The 25,616-nt window shown below is 42.5% G+C and overlaps 1 protein-coding gene across 1 annotated transcript in view; it reads right to left on the reverse strand.

Moving 5' to 3' along the window:
- Positions 1-25,616, reverse strand: part of BRPF1 (bromodomain and PHD finger containing 1) — a gene marked incomplete at its 5' end in the record, with an annotated part of 1,674,836 nt that overhangs the window by 427,101 nt on the left and 1,222,119 nt on the right. The window contains one exon of the mRNA XM_044076412.1: positions 1,532-1,843. Coding sequence (XP_043932347.1) covers positions 1,532-1,843 — 312 coding nt within the window. The remainder of the gene's footprint in view (positions 1-1,531; positions 1,844-25,616) is intronic.

A 25,616-nucleotide genomic window follows, 5' to 3' on the forward strand; every position in this document is an offset into this window, starting at 1 on the left:
GACACCCTATGTTGCCATACAATCATCCTTTTCTGCATTCTGATATCTTACAAAATCTATTGAACATGTGGGAGAAACAGACAAATGCAGGTTTTGTAAAACAGAATTGGAAACAGTCACACATCTCACTGCTGGTTGTGATATACTAATGGCAGAAGTACTGTACACTGAAAGGCATAATAATGTGGCAAGACTGTTGTACTGGGGACTGTGCAAACATTATGGTATTGAAGTGGCTGAAAAACACTGGAAACATGAGGCACAGAGCATCACAGAAAGTCTACATCACATGAGATCATCCACTACAAACAGTTCTAAAGACAGATGCTAGAAAACTTGATATAGTGGTCCAGGAAAAGAAGACAAAAGTAGCATTGATCTTGCCACACCCAGTGAGTACAGTCTCTTGCATACAGAGAGGCACAAAGTCACAATATATCAGAATTTGCAGGCAGAAACGAGTGTAATGTGGAAGAAAGATGCCCAGACAGTTCCAATAGTAGTAGGAGCAACGGGTCTTATAAAAAATAATCTACAATCATATTTAGATATGTTACCAATCGATGTAACTCCATGCAAACTGCAGGAGTCGTCATTACAAGGCACATTGCGAGTGCTGCGAAGAGCACTTTTGGCTGACATTAAAGACTGAAACAATACTAATTTCATGAACTTTAATCGTACTTTGACTTAGGAATGGGGCCCATTCCTGTCATGGTATTAGAAACCCAAAATATTTAGAGTAATTAAAAAAACAGAATACATCTTCAAATACTCCAGCTCCTTCCTGTAGTCTAAGCCACCTATTATTCAGACAAGTTCTACTATACCACTCCTCAGTGGCCTTACATCTCTTAAAAGGTACAGCCTTCAAAATTACACAAACCATTCCAAATGAGGGCTAGTCAGGAACTTTGCAGTGGTGCAATTAAATCAGTTGTCCTCTTCTCCTTTCTAACTCTGCATTCCAGTATTTTTCCCCAAAAAATGTCTAGGGTGATCAAAAACAGGCATTCTTTTACTTCACCACAGGATCTACTCTTTTCCAAAACTGTGTCATTCTACTTTGACTACAATAAATCCACCTGCTACCTGTCAACCTAGTGACCAATCCCAATGCATAACAAATCCCCTAAATGCTCTTGGCACAGCAGATACAACTGCATCCATCTCTATGTCATCTGCAAAAACTCTCATGTTAAGCATCTGAAAAATGACAAAAAAAGAACACTCAGACTAGCAAGAGACCCAATAGACAGCTTTGACATATCTCACCTAACTCAGAAATGAAACCAAATTCTACTGATATCCTGTGCATCTTCTCAACCAGTTCATCTTTCACCTTACCAGTTTCATTCTCCTACCCTTTACCGTCTAGATCACAGACATGCCCCTGTCCCAAAACAGCATCAGCAGCATGCAGCATAAACTTTAATTAATGCGCTTAGCACAATAAATGCAAACAAAGATCTAAATACATTATTGTCTGTGAAATCATCTGAGCACACAAAACTCAGCTTAAGATTATTACCTTTGCCAGTTTCATGGCTGCTACTCTCCTCTGCAGCACTGTCTGTGTGGCCATCCTTTCCAGCGGCATTATGGGAAGGTTGAATGCTTCTCCCAGATGTGTTGTGTCGCTCCCCAACCTCCCGTGATTCTCTCTGGTGGCCAAGCTTTCTTCGGATGACTGTGATCTTCTTACGGATCATCTTGGCTCGGCGTGAGCAACCAATGCTATGTTTGCCTGCATTCAGTTCATCAAGTTTTGACTGTAAGATGGTCAGCTGCTCTTCCAGTGGTAAACTCTTCCTGTTTTCGGGTAGCAGCATCTGGTCCTCTTCTGTATGGTGAGAATAATAAAGATTAGAATCAAAGCACTGACTCTCTTTCAAAAAAAAGGTTCCTAACCAAGAAATAGAATCCATCTTAACTCACCAGGACAGGGAATAATCACAGTTAAGACTTCTCCAACACAATCAAGTTTTACCTGTTACGTTCTGTGTTATTTACTATATTTATCAGACATGTGATTTATCAAACATTTCCTTCTTTTTTTTAAGACAGTGTACTCCAAAAATAATGTTGCATTTGCAAGTGACTGTCAGATATCCACCAAATATGAAGCCCTTATAGCATAGACTTACTGGACTTCTATATTCTGCTAACATCATGGCTTAGTCACTGGTTTCAAAGTATGAATTAATATGGTTCAACACAGAAAAGTACTTAAGACTGCCAAAATTCAAGCTTTCTAAACATTAGTCCAAAAATCCCACGAACCAGGGTGTAGTGAGTAGTCCAAATAAATCCACAGAAAACCCAACAGTGAAGGCAATAAACAGCTCTTCTAAACCAATACTTATACTATATTCTAAAACAAAACTGTTTTTATTCAGTGTAAGCACTTTCGTAATGTAATCATTACTTCTTCAGACACAAAAAACACATCACCCAAACTTTTATATACAAGTTAATAAAGCACATCCAATCAAGTAACAAAAATCCCTCCAAAATACTAAGTTAAAGTGACAGCTTCCCAAAAACACTTATATGTAGCAACATATTATCATTAATACCAATGCATATAAATTTATATGCAAACCATTATCCAAAACAACTTTTAAAAAATTTTCAAAAACATTTTTTAAAATGCATTGTTAAGAAATATACTAAAAAATATGTGTGTTAAAGCATGCATTAAAACATATACTGAAAAATCAATGCTTCAACTTTTTAGCTTTTAATACTGGCTTAAGAGGGACCATATCATTTAACCCAGATTCTCAATGGGCCCCTAGACGTAGAATCCACTTGAATTCAGTGGATTCAGTGTTATTTATCATGTCACCCATCCTAACACTGTCTGGTTCAACCTGAAGAACTTGGAATAAAAACTTATGCCCATCACCTTCCAACAGCAAATGTTTGGCTATAGCACTATAATCATAGCCCTTCCTTGCACAATACATGTGATCTCTAATTCATTAATTCTAATGGGAAGAGATTAAACAGAAGATAATACAAAAATAGAGAAACTAGAAGCGTCGTTATATGAATATGGATACTAAGATACAAGCAATTAAAATGTTTTTAGTCCGTTTAGTTTTATACACAGGTCAGGCATATTTTTATCAACCAGAGGAGAAACTTTGGATAGCAATTAAAAAAGAGTTTAAGGACTTTATCTGGGAAAGGAAGACAGCAAGGGTCAAGTGGATAAGCTGATTCTTCCAATAGAACAAGGTGGACTAGGATTACCCAATTTGAGGGGGTACTTTACAGCAACACAGTTAAGGCTCTTATAGATAGCACAAGCAGGTACCTATCATTCAAAATGGAAATGAATGATGATGATACAGGAGGGAGCTCAAAAATAAAGAGAGAGATTTTGGATGCAGACTCTTAAGGAGAACAAAAATCATACACAGTATTATAGTCATAAAATAGCAGGGAGTATTCTAAGAACTAAAGTAACATGAGACTGGAGAAAAGAGATTCTGCCAAAAGGGATGACTGTGGTTAGGGATACAGATAACAGACAAGAGTGGGCCAAAATTTATTGGAGAAAACTGGCAAAGGAACCAACGTAATGGGAGCAAATAAATAGAAAGTGAAAGGCAATAAAATGGGAAGAGACCAAGAATTTATATGGACTGCAGGTTAGAGATAGTCTTCCTTATCAAGGATTGATATCAGTCTATAGGCAACGAGAAAAATAGGGTGGTCCTAAATGAAAGACCAGCATTGGTAAAGTTTTTAAAAGAATCTGGAACAGAAGCTGCCATTAAAAAGAAATAATTAGTACAGCATAAAAAACACTGCATGACAATTATAAGAATCAGAGGAGTTTAGAAAGGATTGGGAAGCGAGATTGGATAATTACTTCCAAAGAGACAATGGGGGGATATATGTATATCTCTCAAATATGCAACAAAGTCTAGAAGAATTAGTATCTTTGTCTGGAAATGTTTACATGGGTATTTTTCTACCCTAAGCAGACTCAAAAGAATTTTTCCTCAGGTGGATAGTAAATGATGGAGGTGGACTGGGAAAATTTTTTGGGATTGTAATGAGCCGGCAGACCTTAGGGATTCCCTGTGAACTGCTCTGCAGAGATGCTGGTTCCATGGATTGGCTTGATTGGGGAGATGATTCTTTTGAGCGGATACAGAATCAGAATTTCCTAGACATAGTAAAGCCTTGTTGAGTCTAATTATGGTGGCAGCCAAAAAAATACAATTAGAAAATGGAAATCAAAGTCTAGACCAACTTTATTAGAAGTAGTGAATATAGTTAACAGAGATAAAACAACTGATATTGTGATCTTTAGAAAAGTGATGGAGCAAACTACATCGAAAAGAAATGAGAACTGTTGGGAACAATATATGCAGAGAAGGAACAAGGTTTAAGAGGCAGGATTTGAATGAGCACAATGCTTAACTGACAATGTCTGGACAGACAAGTGATGTATAATGTTTACAACTGCAGTTGTTTCAATGGTGTCTGTGATTTATAAGGTTTGCAACTAAAGTAGTCAATGTTTGTTTTCATTTATATATATGTAAGATTGCCTATGTCATACGTGATAGTTTAATAAAGATGTTTACTGGGGAAAAAAGATTTTGGGAGCATCCAGTTGAATCCTGAACAGGACTTTTGGAATGAGGGGAAGGGGAGGGAAAGCGTAAAGAAACAACCCTTTCCAAAAAAAAAAAAAAAAAAAAAGACAGGGCACCCACCTTCCAAACGAGAAGACCTGGGACTCTGGTACAAAATAGAGGAAGCTGTCTGTTCAGAGGGGAGGCAAAAAGATCTACCTGAGGAGTACCCCACTGGTGGACAATGTCCAGATGCATCCCTGTGAAGCAACCATTCATGGGATTGAGCTAAGGACCAGTCCAAAGTGTCTGCCACAATGTTTTGACCTGAGGGAATATAAACTTCCTGAAGAGAGTCACTTAATTCTGAATAGCAAGATCCCACACCAGCAGTGCCAACTGGCAAAGAAGATAAGATCTTGTCCCTCCTTGTTTGTTTTCCATACCACACCACAGTGGTGATTGTCTGTAAACACCTTGAGAGGTTCTGGGGTGGAGAGAGGATGAAAAGCCTGAAGGGCCAGCAGACGAGCTCTCATCTCTGACACTGATGTGCTCCTTCTGTTGATGAGGCAACCATAACCCCTGTAGTTTTAGGGAGCCAAAGGCTGCTCCCCATCCCACGTTCAAAACATCTGTGAAAAGCTTTTGAGAAGGAAGAGGTGGATGAAAAGGGAGTCCTAGATTTACAGACAACTGCTGAATCCACCACTGAAGCTCGTTCTTGGGACAAGGTAGAAGAGGAACTACAAATTCTAGGGGATGTGCATGTTGAAGCCAAACTGACTTCAGGAACCAGTGAAACTTTCTCATGTGCAGTTTGGCCAAAGGGAGCCTAGGGAGGGTGGATATCATGAACCCCAGAGCTTTCAGAAATTTCCTGGCTGTTATAGAGGCTAGAGGAAGAAGAATTTGAAAGAATGAATGTTGAGGCCTTGGGGGGAGGCAATGATGCTTGCATAGACACAGTCTGCATCTTGCACACCAGAAAAACATTTTCTAGAGAAGGAGTCAGAAAAGACTTTTGAAGTTTATTGTTAACCTCAGGCTTTGCAGAAGAGAAATGGCAAATTGAAGATTTTGCAACAGGTCTCTGGAGAGGATGCCTGAAACAGAAAGTCATCCAACTAAGGAAAGACTTGGATCCCCTGAGGCCTGAAAAAGCAATCACAGAGGTATTTGGGAAAGACCCTTGGGGCAGTAGAAAGGCCAAAGGGCAAAGCAGAGAACTGAAAATGCCAGGAAGCAACAGAAAAATGTAAAAACTTCCTGAAAAGGGATGATGAATCAGAATATGGAGATAAGCATTCTTGAGATCCAGACACACCATATAAGCCTGAGGAAGCAAAAGAGAAAATCTGAAGGGACAACTTTCAAAAGGAGGGCACTTTCAAAAAAGTGTTCAGATAAGAAAGGTCTAGAACTGGTCTCCAAGTACACTCTTTCCTGGGTACTAGAATCATCCTGGAGTAAACCCCCCCTTGAGACTCTGGCACCTCTTGAATAGTATCCAGAGTCAAAAGGACTAGAAGCACCTCTGGAAAAGATGACAGCTGTTCCCAAGGGGATTGGCTGAGGAACACCCATAAAAGGGGAAAGGGATTCCCAGACTGAAATATCCCTGGTGGATAATGAACAGAATCCAAGAATCCCGAGTAATCTGTAGCCAAACAGGAAGAGAGAGAGAGAGGCAAACAGAAAGAGGAATGTGGCTGGGAAGATAATAAGACAGCATCTAGTTAATCAGGAAAAGGATTAATCCACAAGTTTATTTACAAATACTTGCATTTGTTTCATTTAATAATTCTTCTAAACTATATAAACATTTCATTGACTTAAATATTGTTTAATTTAAATAAAAATGAAGTTTGATTTGTTTTCTATTTATGTAATTTCAGACATCCAACCTGTTGTGTTAACCACACTGTCAATCTAGTGACTAAAAACTGTACAGACATAACTTTGGAAGTTCTTGCTTCTGTACATCTAGCAATCCATAATAAATGTAATGCAGAAACTAGAAAGAAATATGTACTTCTAAATGTGTTAATCAGGAAAGGAAGACTTCTGAGGCTCAGAGTTCTGAACAGCCTTCACAGGAGGAGCCCTCCTACCACCCTTTTTAGACTTATGAGGAGGGTGACATTGCCTATGAAGAAAAGCTGGTTTACTGGGGTAATTTTTCTGAAATTTAGGCACAGAAGAAAAACACATGTTTAAGTTCTTGTAAAATCTTGCCCTTATCCTGAAGGGACTTAAACCAACAGCAGCTTCGCCAAACAAGTGTTTATTATCTAGAGGGGCATCCATCTAACTAGCCTTAATGCCATCAGGCAAAGGTTGAAGCTGAAGCCAAGAAACCTCATCACTTACCCAAAAGCAGTATCCCTAGAGGAAGCATATGCTGCATCACAACCATACTTGATGGAATGACGAGCCACCTGGGAAGAAATCCCTAACAGGGAAAGGGCAGAAGTTTTACCCTCAGAATCTGGAAGATCAGAAATAACCTGAAAGGCCTGAGAAAGGAGTCCCAACAAGTACCTGGACATATGGGTCTGATAATTAACAGCTCTAAAATCTAAGGTAGCAGAAGTATAAACCTTCCCTACCCTTTTTCTATGGTTCTGCTATCTTTATCAGAGGACAGCAACTTAGAAAGATGCAACTGAGATGGCTTATCAGAAGCTACAGAAATCACCAAGGGATCAGCAGAAGGACACCTGTACAAGGATTTACAGTCCTCAGGCACCCAATAGAATCTATCAGGCTTCTTAGTGGCAGGGGGCTGAGTCTGGAGCCTTAGCAGCATTACAAAATGCATCCAACAAAGCAGCCAAGACAGGAGGAACAGCAGAAGGTCTTGTAGAATCCATCTGCAGCAACTCATACCCTTTTTGTATCTCAGAAATCTGAGCACAACCCCATTTAAAAAACTCCATCATCCTAGAGATTGCCCTCTCCCCTCAAAGAAATCTCCTCAAAGTGGATATCAGGACTGGTAGAGTCCTCTTCCTCAGATCCATAATCCAAAGGAGAGGGTATCTGAGATGAGTAAGCAAGGGATTTCTCACGGAATCCTCCTGGGTCTTTAATGGGGGGGGGTAAAGTACCAAGGGGGGGCTGAAACAGAAACTCCTTGAGGAAGTTTCAATGCCAAAGCACTAAAGCCCTGAGTGAAGGACTGTCATTCACACTATGCATCTTTAGGAGCAGGAGAAAAGAAGTTATATTCTTATCATAACGTTCTTTCTGTGTTGTCGATCTTCATACATTCTTGACTGTTGGGTCGAAGTTCAGACCCTCAGAATCGACTCGGTTGCTATAACAAGCTCACACCAGCCAGAAACTCTCAAGCCAAGGCTACCCACAATGCCTCCCTTCCCTTCAGATCGAGTTTGCCTACACAGTAGAAATAAGGATAGAAGCTTTGTCTGAGCAACAACCTTACCAGGATCACAGGACTAGTTCTGAACCTCCAGGAGTCTTAGGAGGGGGAAGGTGGGTGGGATGTTAAGAATGAATGAAGACTGAAAACACAGATGGAACATTATGGCAAGAATATAACTTCTTATCTAATGAGTCAATCTTCATTCTTGATTGTTGGGACACAGTCCCTAGCTACTTTAGATACTGGGAGGCCCTAGGGAAAGATATTCCTGAATACCATAGAGCCAAAGGATGCTCTTCCCCTGGAGACATTTGTAATGAGTGATAAAGGTATGGAGAGTAGCCCAAGTTGCGGCTGCACATATGTCATTCACAGAAGCTCTGGAATGAAAGGCTACTGAAGTGGAAATAGATCTGTTAGAATGCACACTAACTTTTGTTGACAAGTCCAGCTTATTCTGTTGGTAAATAAAAGTGACGCAATCTCTCAACCATTTTGACAGTGTAATTTTTTAAACTGACTTGCAAGGTCTAGGACCCGAAAAAGATGGGAACAACTGATTCAATTTTTTGAAAGCTTTCATTCTATCCAAGTGAAAACTTAACTGTCTATGTGCATCCAACAAATGTAAACAATATTCTCCCTGGTTTGAAAATTTTGGGGAAAAAACTCTTAGATCAGTGGACTGATTTATATTAGAATCTGACACCACTTTAGGCAAAAAGGATTAGTGCTGAGTGATATTCTCTCTCTGTGAAAAATGATATACGGGTATTTTACATGCAGAGCATGCAATTCTGAGATTCTCCTGGCAGACGTGGTAGCTACTAGGAATAGTTTTCTCCAAGACAGGAATTTGATATCACAAGTGACTGCTGGCTCGAAAGGCTGATGGACTAAATTTTGTAAGACCATTAAGCTCAAAGGCGGAATGGGCACTTTGAAAGGAGGTTTCAAATGTAAAGTGCCCTTCAGAAAGGTTTTTCAGAGACAGTGGGATATCAGAGAAAGGTCACTGAAACCATTATGGAAGTTTAAAAATGTGAAAAAGTTCCTGGGATCCAACAACAAACAATCGAAGCCAACCACAACATAGCAGCAAATGATACCAGGAAAAGCTGGATTCTTGCACCAAAACAGTACTCTTTATTTGTACCAACAAACAATGTTGAGTATAAAATGACTTCTTCAGAACACAATAGATAAAAAGTCACTCCCTTATATACTTATAAAAACCGCCTTTTTCACCAATTATTCAATTAATGACTGGGCTACTTAAAAGAATAAAGTACCTCCCATTTCTATCCAACCTAGTACTTTTTTTGTGTAACCTTTAAAATATCAAAGAATATATACTCAATCAATAAACATATACATAATTAAATAAAATTATTACATCTAGACTAAAATTTGATACTACATTACAATACTGATCGTAAAAAATCAAAACCTATGCATTTTTGTAAAGATTGTGCTGTGTCCTTGTTATACAAACAGGACTGCATAGATTTCTAATATTGACACTATACATATCCATATAATAAATCAAGATACATATTATGTATAATAGTGGAATAAGGTATTTATAAATATACTGTCTTATATTATAAAGAAACCATATATAAAATAACTACCTACAGATACCCTATACAACAATTACTAATGAACCAATTGTATAGCTATGTGTATTTTCTAAATATATTATCAAGTACATGTATTATGATTCATATATTGTAATTAATAAGTTGTTATGGAAGTTTGAAATGACAACTAGATGGATTTTAATAGTAGAAGTAGAGGCTCCTAACTGGAATAAGTTGGATAAATATTCCAAGACCTTGTCGATGGAGGCTGAAAAAGGATCAATACCCTTTTCATCAGACCAAAGCACAAATCTCTTCCATTTGCTAAGATAAAGTTTTCTGGTGGATGGTTTATGCGAAGCCAGAAGTATCTTTTGTACTGGGGAAGATAACTTACTTCGCCTGGCAATTACCGAAGTGGAGAAACCAAGCTGCCAGCTTCAGATTTTGTAGGTTGGGATGGACCAGACCCTGTGGATGAGACAACAGATCTGGGACTGGATCCAGAATCTATGGGTCATAAATTAAGTGAAGCAAAAGAAAGGGAAACCAGGCTTGACGGGGCCAATAAGGTGCAATGAGAAACACTTTGCTTCTCAACCATTGGGCTATCTTTAGAAATTGGGGGGGTTGGTGAAAAGGAAAAAAGTCCTGGGGGCCAATCGTGGAGAAGAGCATCTCTCGGAGATTCCCCTGAGGGGGACCAGGGCAAAGTAGCTGCTGCATTTGTGGGTTGTGGGAGAGGCAAACAGATCGTAGCCAGGCTGATCCCATCGACGAAAAAACTTCGCTGTGACAATGGGATTGAGAGACCACTCGTGAGGCAGGAGAATGCATCTGCTGAGTTTGTCCGCAATCACGTTTGAGTTCCCCAGAATGTGCGTTGCTATCAGAAGTGGTTGGAGACAATCACCCATTGCCAAACTCTTAGGGTTTCCCGATAAAGGGGTTAGGGTCTGGTTCCCCCTTGTTTGTCGATGTACCAGACTACTGAGATGTTGTCTGACTGAACAATTGCCCCTGAAGGGAGGGTGGATTGGAATGCTTGCAACACTAAGAGCACTGCCCTCAGTTCTAGGACATTGATATGCAAACCGGCCTCTGTAAAGGACCAAGTGCCTTGGACTGCTCTTTTTCTGAAAATGCCTCCCACCCACACTATCAGGGATGCGTCTGTGATCACTATGGCATTGGACTGAGAGGGGGAAGGGGCAGCTCCAGAATTTGTCTTCTGGCTTAATCCACCAATTTAAGTCCTGCTTGTTGGTTATTTGGATTGGGTGGGACATTGGATGAGTTAACACTGACCACTATGACACCAAAAGCCACTGAAGAAGTAACATCAAGTGGTATTATTGCCAGAGGAACTAAGGTGAATGCAGCTCGCATGGACCCAAGGAGCTGTAAGACCTGGCAGGCCAGAACTTTGTCTTTAGAGAGTATCATTTTTAGTTGTGACCTCAACTTTTCCAGTCTGTGAAGAGGAAGAGCAGCCATGCAGGCTCTTGTGTTTAGTCTTACTCCAATGAATTCTATGTCCTGTGTGGGGGGATAACTTTGACCTTTCCCTGTTGATCGAGATGCCCAAGAACTATGCAAGCCTTAGAACGGAATCCAAGGCAGAAAGCAGCAGATGCCTGGTGGGGTTGGTGAGGAACTAATTGCCTAAATATGGAAAACCTGGAATTTTTGAGCCTTAAGTGAGCTGCTACCACTGCCATGCATTTGGTGAACACCCTGGGGACTGTGGTGAGACCGAAGGGCAGCACTCAAAATTGGTAATGACTGGCTCCAAGCCAGAAGCACAGGTATCTTCTGGAGCGTTTGCCCATTTTTATGTGGTAATACTCATCCTGAAAATCTATAGAGCACATCCAATCATCTTTCTCCAGAAAAGGAAGGATAGACTGAACTGTGATCATCCAGAATTTTGTTTGTTGAACAAACTTGTTCAACACACTGGGGTCAAAGACTGGCCTCCAGTCCCTTATCTTTTTTGGCACTAAAAAGAATCTTGAGTAAAATCTGGATCCTACTTGGTCTGGTAGGACTGTCTGGATGACTTTTTTGAAGCAGCTTTTGGGTTTCGAGTACTGCTATAGCTCTCTGACTGGTTGGAACATCGGGGATTCGTCTTAGTGGTCTGGAATAAAAACTGAAGGGAATATGGTGACCTCTGGTAATTACTGTCTGCAGCCAAGAAAATGATGTTATTGTATGCCAGGCTGCATGGTGCAGAGAAAATCTTCCCCCGACTGCCTCCAGAAGTAAGCAATCAGGTTGCTGGTAGGGTTGCCGAGAGAAAGAACCCATGAAATCCTGGTTATGCGGGCCCCTCTGCCACAGGAGGGTCATCTTCCAGAAGAGTTCCCCCCTGTGCTCCAGGAGGAATTCTCACCATGTGTATCCCGAAAAGGCCCTTGTAACTTTCGGAGCCACATCTTTCCACTCCTCTGATTCCTGGAATAAGGTCGTTGAGAGTGGGAAAATGCATGCCCACAGCAGAAAGGGTCTTTCAGTCCTGGCTAATGTGTGTCTGACTTCTGGGCCAAAAAAGGGTGAAGCATCAATGGGAGTGTTGATAAAGGAAGACTTGACGGGATCTGCAAACTCACACAAGTACACAATGGCAATGCCTGTACCCACTGCCCTGGAAGTCACTTCGGCTGTATGTGCAATAATCTGCATGGATGAGCTGGAGATGGACTGTAGGGTGGCAAGTTGAGAAGCACCCTTATCACGGATCTCAGACACTGCTCCTGCTAAGGTTTCTGAAAGCTCGGTTATCGGATTCCTTTGGAGTCACATAAAATGCGCCAGAAAATTCAAGGACCATATGGCAAAGGTCGATGAAGCAAAGCCTCGCTTCCCAAATCTGTCCATCATCCTGGACTGTTGGTTAGGAGGATGGACAGTTGGACTCTCCTCAGCGAGTTCCTTCTTTGCGGCAGCTGCCACCACCATGGCATCTGTTGCTAGACGTTTTGACCAGTGAGGCTGATCCTCGGGCACAGAAATAATTTTGTCTGGTCTCCAGGGAATTGGCTTTATAGTATCAAAGGTCTTCCACGCATGCACGATGAGTTTCACCAGTTCATCAGTATGTGGGGTCACCCAAGAAGTAGAAGGGCGGGCATGAAAAGGCTGGAAGAAAACAGATTCCTCGGAGGATGGGTTTGTGGACTTTTAATCACTCCTCTGTTTTAAAATTTCCAGGATGTCTCCAAAGGAGACATATTCAGGGGTTAATGACGGGGACCCTTCCCCTTCATCGAAATCTGTATCCTCTATGATCGATTATTATGGAGAACACAGGAGCTTCCTCTTGCATGTTCTCTTATGGAGTGGTTCCTCAGGGGGAAGATATGAGGAGGACTCCAAAGAGAGGGGGTCCTTCAACAGGGTGTCTTGTTGCTTTTGTCCCTGCTGCCCCAGTGTAGCAGATTGTGACAGCTGCAAGCCAGAGGATACATAGATGTGACACTCCGATGGGGATGGTGCCAGCTGTGAGCTGCAGAGGCCAGGGCTCTCTTCATAATCTGGAAGGCCCACCCATGGGAGCCTGGAATCGAGAAAGATAACATCAGAACCAGGGTCACACCCTGCACCGATAAGCCCACCTCCAGAGTAGGAGCCCTGAGAGGAAAAAACTGGCAGGGCCCCAAGAACCGCAGATGGTGCCGTGGAAAAAATTAGAGCCGATCCAGGGATCCGAGAGCCGGCAGCCAACTCACAGTCTCATGGGTGGGCTGGCTCCGACAGAGCCGCCAACCACAGAGTCGGTTCCGAAGCAGAGGTATGCTCCACCATCGGCGCCGTAGTTGACACTGAGTTCATAGGTTAATACTAGGCTATCGGCCCTAGGCCCTATACAAGCCTAGCCATAACAATTCCCTGGCTATTTCTTCCCACACTATTTACTTCCCTGGACCCCTATCTAGCAGGGCGACGACATGATCCCTGGGGTGAATTTCCCTTCTCCCATCCAATCATCAAGGTTCCTTTTGAAGAGGGCCAAAGAGGCGCTCTGCTTGACATGTATGGACAGTCTATTCCAGAGTCTGGGCAGTCTCTAGGTGAGGAACCTATCCCTCCAGCATGTTTTGTTTATTGTGATGACAAGGTTTAGATCCCTGGAGTGTGTGACTCTGAGGGATTGGGATTTCTTTAAGTGTAGCATGTCCAACAGCTCTGGGTTTGACATGGCCTTGTATGTTAAGCAGAGATCGCCTCGGAGTAGATGGTATGCGACATAAGGCGGTTTTAGTGAGGTATTTCTGCAACCTTTCCAGTTGTTGCAAATGTCTTGAGAGGTACATACCAAATGGGGCGCTGTATTCTATAATGGGTCAAATGAGGGATGAGTACAGTGGGACAATGACCTTTTTTCTGGATGAAAAGCCCTTAGTGATGAGGTGTGCCACATAGAAGGATTTCCTGACTGTTGTGGCAATGTGGTTATTGAAGGTGAGACCACGTTCCACCTGTGTCCCTAAGTCTCATCACACATTTGATGTTTAGTGAAATGCCACCTATGTGGTAATTCACGGATACACGTTTTTTCCCAAAGGGGATAACTATACATTTCTTGGCATTGAGCTTGAGCCCATGGCTCTAGCACCAAGCATCTGTTTCTGTAAGGCCCTTTTGTAGAGTATCCACATCATTTGGGGATTCAATAATGGCCCCCAGTTTGCAGTCATCTGCGAACTTTGTTAGCCAGAGTCCCTAAGTGTTAGCCTGTACTTCAGAGAAGTAGATGCCAAACAAGAGAGGTCCCAGGACTGAACCCTGAGGTACTCCACTTGTCACTTGTCTGGAGTTGGATTTGGAGTCAGCTACTTTTACAGTGTGGGTTCTGTCAGTAAGCCAGTTGACAACCCATCGAGTGACGTAGGGACCAATGCCCAGCGTAGTAAGTTTATCTATGATTCCAGAGTGGGGGATGGTGTCAAAGGCCTTGGCGAGGTCCAGATAGGCTGTGTGGACTGTCTTACCCTCGTCCATGGCTCTGGAGACAGATATGAAGAAGTCAATCAGGTTCAGGAGACAAGATTGGACCTTCACGAACCCAAACTGGGTGGGGTCCAGTGTTTTAAGGTTGACAATGTCTTTGTTTATAAGTTCCATGATAATACGTTCCATGGCCTTGCAGAGCAGGCTCGTCAGACTGACGGGGCAGTAGTTATCGGGACCCAAGGTGGATCACCCCTTGTGGAGTGGAATAACTGTAGCTGTGTGCCACTCAGTGGGCACGAAGCCTGAGGTGAGGGTATGATTAAACATGATACTTAGGTGAGGTGCCAGTTCATTTTGTAGTTCATGTAGTACACAGCCCGGGATGTCATCTGGTCCCATGGATGCTGTATTCTTAGCTTTGGAGTGTGCGTATTTTACCTGTGTGGCCGTTATTACTGGAATTTGGCAATCTTCCGGTATTGAGATGGGCCATTTAGGGGGTGACGGGGGTGAAGTTGGCACTGAATCAATCTGCCAGGATACTGGCACTATCCTTGGGTTCAGTATATTTAATGTCATTCTGTTGTAGCTCAGAGCAGATCTGAGCATTGCCATTTAGATTCTTGACATAGCTATCGAATGCCTTGTGGTTGCCTTTGGAATCTTTGGCAATTTTATTTTTGTAACTAGCTCTGGAGAATTTTATGAGGGATCTCAGCTTCTTACTGAGGTTGGTAAGGGAGTTTTTGTATCCTGGGATTTTCCTCTTTTCTGCAACAGTTTCTTCCTTTTGTTGTAAAGTTTGTTTATAGCAGGGGACCACCAGATTGGCTTCCTTTGTTTGGAGGAGAGCATCTTGGTTTTAGTTGAGATGGGACGATTCATGCATGAGTGGATGTGCTCGCACAGTGCCTTAGTGTAGGACTCCGCAATGTCATGAAGTTTGTAATTTCTGACTTCAGTAGCATGAAGTTGGCTTTGGAGAAGTTTTTTATCAATGTTTCGTTACTGGGAGGTGGGGGTGGGATGTGGATGTTAAGGGTGATTAGCTTATGGTCTGACCTGACCAACGAGGGGGTGACCATAGGTGTGGAGCATCGATTTCCCATGTTGGTAATGACCAGGTGTAGGATATTGGAGCCCCTGGTGGGACTATGGATTAGTTGATCCAGGGCACTGGAATTTATGAATTCCAAGAACTGTTTGTTAAAGGTGTTGGTATACGAGTAGTTTTCCCAGTTAATGGCAGGGTAGTTGAAATCACCCAGTATTAGGGTGTTTGGTTGTATATTAATATTTTCCAGTAAGTTTAGAAAGGTGTAGTGAGAATCTTGGGGCATGGTGGGGGATCTGTAGCAAGCTACAATTTGGACTGCAGCCTCGAATTTGAGGGCTTCAAGACCTGTAGAGAGGTTGACGGAGGAACATAAGTGGGAGTACTTGGAGAGTAAACTTCGGCTCTAGATGGGAGAGTGGTCCTAGATGGAGCAGGAAGACCTCTGGCTGCCAAGAACCAGTCTATTAATCTGACTACATGAAGCTCTGAAAGGCTCCTGCTGAAAAGGACTGACATCCCAGGGCTGATTTTGGTCTTTCAACGAAAGTGCTCAATTGTTGACCCAATAAGGGGTCTACAAATGGAGAGTACCTAGTTCAGGGTATACTCTCGACCTTCGGCACTGTGATTGGCTAACCAATAATTTGTTTTGCTGGGGAGGAAGTGACTGGTACGGGGGAAACTATTGCTGGTGCCGAGAGTGTCATTGGTACTGATGAAAGGTTAGGGGCTGTACTGACTTTTGTAGGTTCAATTGTCATCGGCACCATGGGGGAAGTTACAGGCGTCAGTGCCGGGGCAGCAGTGGGTGTCGATTTTGATATCATAGCCCTCGGTTCTGAGGGATGCATTGGCACCTGGCCCTTAGTAGATTTAGACACAGGAGTTTTAGGAGATGCCGGGCCAGAGGGACTCCTTTTCTTTGACTCTTTATTGGGAGACTTCAGACGTCCCCGCCTCAGACAAATCCTCGCTAAAAGGGCATTTTAACAGCCCCTTGAGGATAAGTTTGCTGTGCCTCTCTGCCAGGGTTTGAGCGCCAAAACCTTTGCAGCGTTCACACGGTAGTTGAATTTCTAAACGTGGCACCTCCAAACAATACACACAAGAAAGATGCCCATTTGAATTGGGCATCTTTCTGCTATATTCCTTGCACTGCTCGAAAAGTACAGTTGTGTACACTTACCATAAATGTAGATGTTCAAGTGTATTCACTGTTGCAGTCATTACATTTGGGTAATCTGCTGGCAGGGTGCCCTCAGTCGGCTTGATTAACAAAGTCTTGGGTCCGGTGTCGGCTGCAGTCCTTTCTTCCATGTCAGGGGTATAAAACATGCAGCAGACACCATTACATCAATTTTTCTTGCCCCAGATGTCAGGTGCCCCCCTAATGGGGAGCAAATAAACATAAAAACACAAAGGTATACCTCCAACAAAAAGCAAATACACCAAAAAGGCTTTTAAGTATAGTAAAAGAAAGGTATAGCCAGAAAAAGTTAGGGGGCTGGAGGGAGGGTAACCAGGACTGCAAAAGTGAATACACTCTAACATCTACATTTATGGTAAGTGTACACAACTGTACTATGTTCTTCGTGTTTCACTGTTGCAGTCAATACATTTGGGCAAATTCCCACAGCTATGGTTGGGGGGAGGAGTTTATGCAGCGTTATGGCCAGCTATAAGGCCCTGCAAGACAGCAGTGGCAAAGCCAGCTCTGGATTTACAGAAAATTGGTAAATGATAAAGCTTAGTGAAAGTATGTACAGAGCTCCAGGTAGCAGCTTCTAGGATGTCTCTGGTAGGATCACGTCTGAGAAAGGCTGCAGAAGTAGATGCAGGCCTGGTGGAGTGAGATCTGATCCCCTGGGGGATAGGTTTTCCATGGTGCTTATAGCAGAAATGAATGCAATGGCTTATCCATTTAGAAATGGTTTGTTTTGAAATAGCCTTCCCCTCTGCTCCTGCAGCAAATGCTACCAGCAGTTGTTCAGATTTTCTTCGAGGCATAGTCCTGTCCAAGTAGAATTTAAGTTGTCTGTGCACATCCAAGGAAAGCAGAATCCGTTCCCCTTTGTTCTGTGGATTGGGAAGAAGGTTGGCAAATGAATGGACTGATTAAGAGCCACACTGGAAACCACCTTGGGCATAAAGGATGTTGGTCCTGAGAGATAACCTGTCCACATGAAAGATGATAAAAGGCTCCACTGTCATAAGAGCCTGTAATTCAGATATCCGTTTAGCTGAAGTGATTGCTAAAAGGAAGGCTGTTTTCCAAGAAAGACATTTTAAGTCTGCAGTAGCAGCTGGCACGAAAGGAGGTAGAATGAGTTTCTCCAAAACAAAGTTAAGGTCCCAGGCAGGGGTTGGAGCTCTCCTGGGTGGTCTCAAGTGTTTTGCCCCTCTGAGATGCTGCTTGAGCAGAGGATGAGAGAAGAGGGGAGGTTCTGTGTTATAATGAGCTGAAATAGCTGAGGCGTGGATTTTAATGGAGGAAAAAGACAGGCCCTTGTGAAGCATCTAAGTTAAGTATTGCAGAATCTGAGGTAAATTGGGTGCTGCTGTGCTCATCCCTTGAGACTGGTTCCAGGCACAGAATCTTTTCCATTTGTCAGCATAAGACTTTCTAGTACTAGGTCTCCTTGCCCCCAAGATGATATCCATCACAGGTTTGCTGAAGAATGATAAGGGTGAATTTAAGTGATTAGCCAGGCTGCAAGGTTCGATGTTAGAAGCTGAGGGTGCAGAATTTGGTTCTCCTGCTGAGACATCAGGGAAGAGGTCTGAGGCAGGTGCCATGGAGATAACTGCAACACTGTGCAGGAGGGGGTACACCAGTGTTGGCGCGGCCAGTCTGGAGCAATCAAGATCATCCTTGGTTTGTCCTGTTTGACTTTTAGTAGAACTTTGGAGAGCAGAGGCAGTGGGGGGGGAAGGCCTAGACTGATAGGTTTTTCCAGCTGAAGGACAGAGCATCCACTTTCCAGGCTTGCTTGTGGGGAGTCCTTGTGCAAAACTTGTCCAACTGGTAGTTCCAGGGGGAGGCAAATAAGATCTATGTCTGGGCTCCCCCATTCGCTTGTCAACTTGGTTCCAGTTTCCACTCGTGTGGGTCCATGAGGTTTCTGCTTAGTCCGTCTGCCAGTGTATTCAATTTTCCTGGCATGAATTGAGCTTGTAGGTGCACTTGGTAGCTCAAGGCTGTGTTCCACAATGCCATTGCTAGTCTGCAGAGGGGGTAGGAATGTGTACCCCCCTGCTTGTTTATGTACCACATAACCGTGGTGTTGTCAGTCTTTAATTTTAGTTGTCCTGAAAGAATGTAGTCCTTGAAGGCTGTCAGAGCATTCTGTACAGCTAATACTTCTTTTTGATTGATATGTAGGTGCATTTGATTTGGGTTCCATTTGCCTTGAATGCACTTCCCTGACAGGTGAGCCCCCCATGCATAATCTGTAGTTAGGGTTTGTGCGGCAGGGGGTACTGTGAATGGTAGTCCCTTGTTTTGGTGGCAGGCCTCTGCCCACCATAGGAACTCCAAGCATAGGCAAGGTGCGATAGGGATCATTGTTTCCAGGCTGTGATAATGTTGACTCCATAGACTTTTTAGATACCACTGTAGTTTCCTCATATGCAGTCTTGCATATGGAATTAGAAGAATGCAGGAGGTCATGAACCCAAAGGCTCGCAGCATTTGTCCTGCAGATATTCGGGTTTTTGTGGCCAGTTGTTTGAAGTAAGTTACCAAATGAATTTGCTTTTCTTGCGTGAGGAAAGCCATCTGGGCAGTTGTATTCAAGCTTGCACCCAGGAATGTAATTTGTTGACAGGGTACCAGTTGTGATTTCTTTTTGTTTATGGTGTACCCCAGACAAGTTAGAACCCTTTTTACAAATGCTAGATGATTTAAAAGTATGCCCTGGTTTTCTGCCTGAATTAGACAATTGTCCAGGTATGGATACGACTGAATACGTCTTTGCCTGCATAATGCAATAACTGGAGCCAGGCACTTTGTGAATACCTTGGGCGCAGTAGACAAACCAAAGGGCAGTGCAGAGAACTGATACAGAGTAGCCTGCTTTGAAGCATAGGTATCTTCTGCAAGATTCCCTGACTGGGATGTGCAGGTATGCTTCTTTTAAATCTAGAGTTGCCAACCAGGCGTCTTTGCCTAGCATAGGAAGTAATTGGTGAAGAGTCAGCATCTTGAATTTTGGAATCTCCAGAAAGGTGTTTAGAGTGGACAGGTCCGGGATTGGACGCCATGATTTGTCTTTTCTGGGTACCAGAAAAAGCCTGGAGTAGAAACCTTGTCCCTTTTCCTCTTCTGGTACCAGTTGAATAGCCCCTCATGCTTAAGAGGGAAAGTACTTGTTTTTGAGCCTCTGCCCACTGATCTGGGGGCAGGTCTGGCCACCCATTTGGTGTTGGCAACGTGTGGAAATGAAATCTGTATCCCTGGGGCACTATATTTAAAACCCATTTGTCCTGGGTTATGAGTTTCCAGTTCTTTATATGAAGAGCAATCTTTTCCCCCCAAAGGGGCGGTCAAAAGATAAGTGCTTGGGAATTTTAAAAGGAAGTCATTGAGATGGTTTACCATAGGGGGATGTCTTGTTATACCCAGATTTGGAAGTGGAGGCCCCCCCCCACTGCTTAGTTCTGAGAGTCCCCTGGGACTGAAACCTGGGGTTTTTGCTGTGTCTGGGTTTGGCTTGAAAGGACCTGGAAGGGACTGGAAAGGACCAATTCTTAGTGTGCCAGTGTCTACTAAATCTTGGAGGTTGCACTTGTAAAAAATCTTTAACAGTTTGCATAGATTTAGCTTGATCTTCCATCTTTTTAAGAACTTCTTCAGCCTTGTGGCCAAACAGCCGGCCCTGATTTAAAGGAGCATCCAACAATTTAGCTTTAACATGATCAGGCAAAGACTGGTCCTTAAGCCAAGCATGCCTTCTAAGCACAGACCCAGTAACAGTAGCCCTGCAAGAGGATTCTAAAGAATCAACACCACACTGCAAAGTATGTTTTCCAACTTGTTCAACAGAATGCATTAAGTCCTCTAAATCTTTATTTTCCAATTTCCACATTGTCAGGAATCAACATCATTTTCTGTTTAAGCAGTCCAATAATATGCTGTTGATCTTTAAATCTGCCCTCCTCGCTGCTGCTGTGTGTGCTTGGCTGTGTGCGACAACTCTGAACTATCCCCTCAACGACCCTGTGATTTTGCCTGGGTTGTATCCCTTTATTTTCACTACTAGGGTGTTCTCCACAGACTACCCCTGGACTCGATCAGGACATTGTCTTCTCCTGCCACCCTTTACCTCCAGATAACAAGAGACTATCCCCTCAACGACCCTGTGATTTTGCCTGGGTTGTATCCCTTTATTTTCACTACTAGGGTGTTCTCCACAGACTACCCTTGGACTCGATCAGGACATTGTCTTCTCCTGCCACCCTCTACCTCCAGATAACAAGAGACTATCCCCTCAACGACCCTGTGATTTTGCCTGGGTTGTATCCCTTTATTTTCACTACTAGGGTGTTCTCCACAGACTACCCTTGGACTCGATCAGGACATTGTCTTCTCCTGCCACCCTCTACCTCCAGATAACAAGAGACTATCCCCTCAACGACCCTGTGATTTTGCCTGGGTTGTATCCCTTTATTTTCACTACTAGGGTGTTCTCCACAGACTACCCTTGGACTCGATCAGGACATTGTCTTCTCCTGCCACCCTCTACCTCCAGATAACAAGAGACTATCCCCTCAATGACCCTGTGATTTTGCCTGGGTTGTTATCCCTTTATTTTCACTACTAGGGTGTTCTCCACAGACTACCCTTGGACTCGATCAGGACATTGTCTTCTCCTGCCACCCTCTACCTCCAGATAACAAGAGACTATCCCATCAACGACCCTGTGATTTTGCCTGGGTTGTATCCCTTTATTTTCACTACTAGGGTGTTCTCCACAGACTACCCTTGGACTCGATCAGGACATTGTCTTCTCCTGCCACCCTCTACCTCCAGATAACAAGAGAGTATGCCTACCTAGTCATGCTATATTACGTTATAACTAAATGTTCCTGCTAAGCTTTCAGATTGCCACTAGCTAAGCAGCCAGCAGCTACCCCTTCCTCATTCCTTCATTTCTCCTCACAATCTCCTTAGATGGCTACATAGGTTATCCTCTCTCTCTCATTTTAGTACAGCTCCACGCCTGGTAGCTCCCTTGTTTGCTTATTGCACTACCACTGTTGCCCACTAGATATCACCCTTTCCTCATCTCTATTTGGGATATTAGTACTGATTTCTACCTTACACTTTTATTCTCTCCTTCCTACCCTAATCCTTTTCCTCCTTTCAATACTCTGTCGTATCCTCTCCTCCTAGGCTACTTTCTCTTGCCTTGATTCCCCCTACCTTCTCTGATACTTTTTCCATTCTCCTCTGGTCTACTCTGTGTGCCCCGCTCCGCTCCCCTCCCTACCCCCAAATCTCACCCACCCCCAGGGGTCCTACATTTAACTTGCCTCTAAACACACCTCTCACTACTTCTACCCTATCCTACTCACAGCCTCACACATTGTGTAACACCCTTCACTTAGCCACACCTACTTACCCACTATAACCAGCCCCACCCCTCTCTCACTAATACACCTAGACTACTACAGCCCCTACCACTTGCCCTCTACTCCCACATTACATCCATCCACACCATATCAGGAAACCCTACTTCACTTACAACTATTTTATCATGACTACAACTATCCTCCAGTCACAACTTAAATTACCTATCTCCTTCTTACTATTATTCCTTCTCATCACTACCTACTTGTTAACCTCCTATGAACACTCCATAACTGTTTCTCTCTCACTTCCCTCAAAACATACTAGTACACCTGCAACATTCCTACCTTCATCCTACTTACATACCTCCTCACAATCCATATACCTACTTGCCAAATACCACAGACTATTACACTGCAAACTACTAAAAACTAAATCAAAGAAATTATTTGACACTTTTCTAAAACAAACTCAAAAACTATCTTACACTACTCCATCTACTTCAAGATGGTGACATACACCCCAACCCAGGCCCTCAACCTACAACTACTAAAACACACAGAAACCATATAAAACCCCTCCTTCCTCCATCCACTACACCCTCAAACTTATTATCTTTGGCCCATCTAAATATACGTAGTATCTGTAATAAAATTAGTCAAATTCATGCCCTACTAGAAGTACACTACTTTGACATTCTATGCTTATCAGAAACTTGGCTAAAACCTTCTATTAAAGACATTGAAATTACCCCACCGGGATATAACATTGTTAGACTTGATCGTACCTCCAAGAAAGGAGGTGGAGTAGCTATCCTATATAAAACTAACCTGAAGCTTACTCTTCTTGACCTTGCTCTTACCCAAAACAATAATGCTGAAATAATCTGCTCCAGAGTTCAAATTAACACTACTAAAGCAATAAACATCATTTGTGCATACCTCCCCCATGGAAATAACATCCCCACGTTAGAACAACTCCTTGAACAACTCTCCAATAACCTCCCTCAAGAAACACTATTCCTTGGAGACTTCAATATTGATTGGAAATCTTGTAACAATGCTAACCCTACTTCCCATTTAAACCTTTTATGGTTTCAAACAACTAATTGATAGTCCCACTAGAATAAATAAAACAAGCAAAAAAGAAACCACCTTAGACTGGGTTCTTACAAACTCCCCCTTACAAACCTACCAAACACGCATCCTTCCTGATGACCTTAGCGATCACTCCCTCACATATGTCATTAGAGCTAAAACTCATCAAAACTTACCTACCTCACATAGAACACTATATTCAAAGAAACAATTTAATCCTGAATGGTTTCAAACAGAACTTTCACAATACAACTGGACCCCTTAAACACCTCTCTCTCAACAATGCCGTTGAACATTTCAACTCAGCATTCCTTACAATCTTAAACCACCATGCACCAAGTCGTACCATTAGAATAAAGACCAAAACAGCACCTTGGCTAACCTCTAATACTAAACAAAAGATTATACTCAGAAATACATCTTGGAAAAAATGGCGTTCCTCTAGAAACCCAACAGATTTTCAAACCTTTAGAGAGCTGAGAAACAAAACCAAAAAAGCTATTATTTCAGATAAAAAGAACTACTACTTTGAACTTCAGCAATCCACGAAAAAAGAACCAAAAAAGTTCTGGTCTACTATCAATAATCTACTTACCCCAGGCAAAGCAGTTACACCCAACCCACAGAATTTAGACCCTGATAATCCCTCTTTAATAGCCAATAACTTCAATAGCTTCTTTACTACTTCCATACAAACTCTAGCAAGCCACTTATCTCCTGATGCTTCCCAACTGATCTTAAGTAACACCAACAACGTCCTTCCTCCCCTTCAACTTCAACCCATACCCACCTCCTACATACAATCTCTCTTACAAAAACTTAAACCCAATACCCCCTCAGCAGATAAGCTTCCTGCTGAATTCCTTCAAGTAGCATCAAAGCTATAGCCTACCCTGTTTCTATCCTAATAAACAGATCCATAAAAGAAAGTACTTTTCCAGCAATCTGGAAGATATCACACATCATACCCTTACACAAAGGAGGCAAATCCACTGACCTTTCTAACTTTCGCCCTATAGCACTATTATCTCCACTAGCTAAAATCATGGAAAAATGTATACACAAACAACTACTTAACCATCTCCTTCATAATAACCTACTAGCAAACACTCAACATGGATTTAGACCCTCACATAGTACTACCACTGCACTACTTTCTTTTACCAATACCATCAACTGTAACCGTAATAACAACAAACTAACTGCTTCTCTTTTCCTAGACCTGTCAAAAGCCTTCAACATGGTCAATCATACACTTCTTCTACACATATTAAAATCCCTTGCCTTGGACTTCTCCTCCTTAACCTGGTTTTCATCCTATCTTGAAAACCGACAACAAGCAGTACTCTGGAAAAATTCTCTATCTGCTCTACTACCTATCTCTTTAGGAGTACCTCAAGGATCAATATTAGGTCCACTCTTACTCTCCATCTTTATTAATGATCTTCAATCATCTATCCAAAACACTACCTGCATACAATATGCAGATGATTCTACCATCATTTGCAAAGCTTCCACCCAATCTGAACTCCAGTCACTCACACAATCTACCTTTTCTACTGTCGAACAGTGGTTCTCAAAAAGATGTCTCCTCCTCAACTCCAAGAAAACAAAACTATTACTATTCTCACCTACCCACAAATCTTCACAACTAAACTTTACTATTACTGCAGGTGATAATTCCCTCATCTCCCCAGACTCTACTACCAAACTGCTTGGTGTTACTATTGATAATAATCTTAACTATGATTGTCACATCAATAACACTATAAAAGCAGTAAATAAAAAGATTGGTTCACTGTACAGAATCAAACCCTTCCTTACACCAGAAGCACGGACCACCTTAGCACAATCACATCTTATCTCTACCCTACTGTATGCTTCCTCTATTTACACCAATCTCTCTAAAAGCAACCTGAAAAAACTAACTACATCCTACCACAATATAGCTCGTTTTGCCACAGCATCCCAGTACAGAACACCACTGTCAAAACTTAAAACACTTACACTGGTTAGAACTACCTAACAAGCTTATCTATCAACAACTTTTAATTACACATAACATTCTATATCAACCAACAAAAACACCTCTTGACCCCCTACAATAACTTGAAACAGCTGCGATCTGCCGAAAAGCTACAAGTCAACACAACTAGAATTACAAATTCAGCAGGCAACTGTCTATTTTCCAACTCTGTAGGGAAAATATGGAATAACCTCCCCTCACACATTACCTCTCTAGACTCCTTTCACCTTTTCAAAAAACAACTTTTCACATCTGAACAACTTCTGGCTCTGCTCCTGTACCAATCCAGACTAATCTACTTTTTTCTTTCTTCAGTCATATTTCCCTATTT

Source organism: Protopterus annectens, chromosome 7.part0 (assembly GCF_019279795.1).
Source record: "Protopterus annectens isolate FY-2018-M chromosome 7.part0, PAN1.0, whole genome shotgun sequence".
Taxonomy (NCBI): Eukaryota; Metazoa; Chordata; order Ceratodontiformes; family Protopteridae; genus Protopterus; species Protopterus annectens.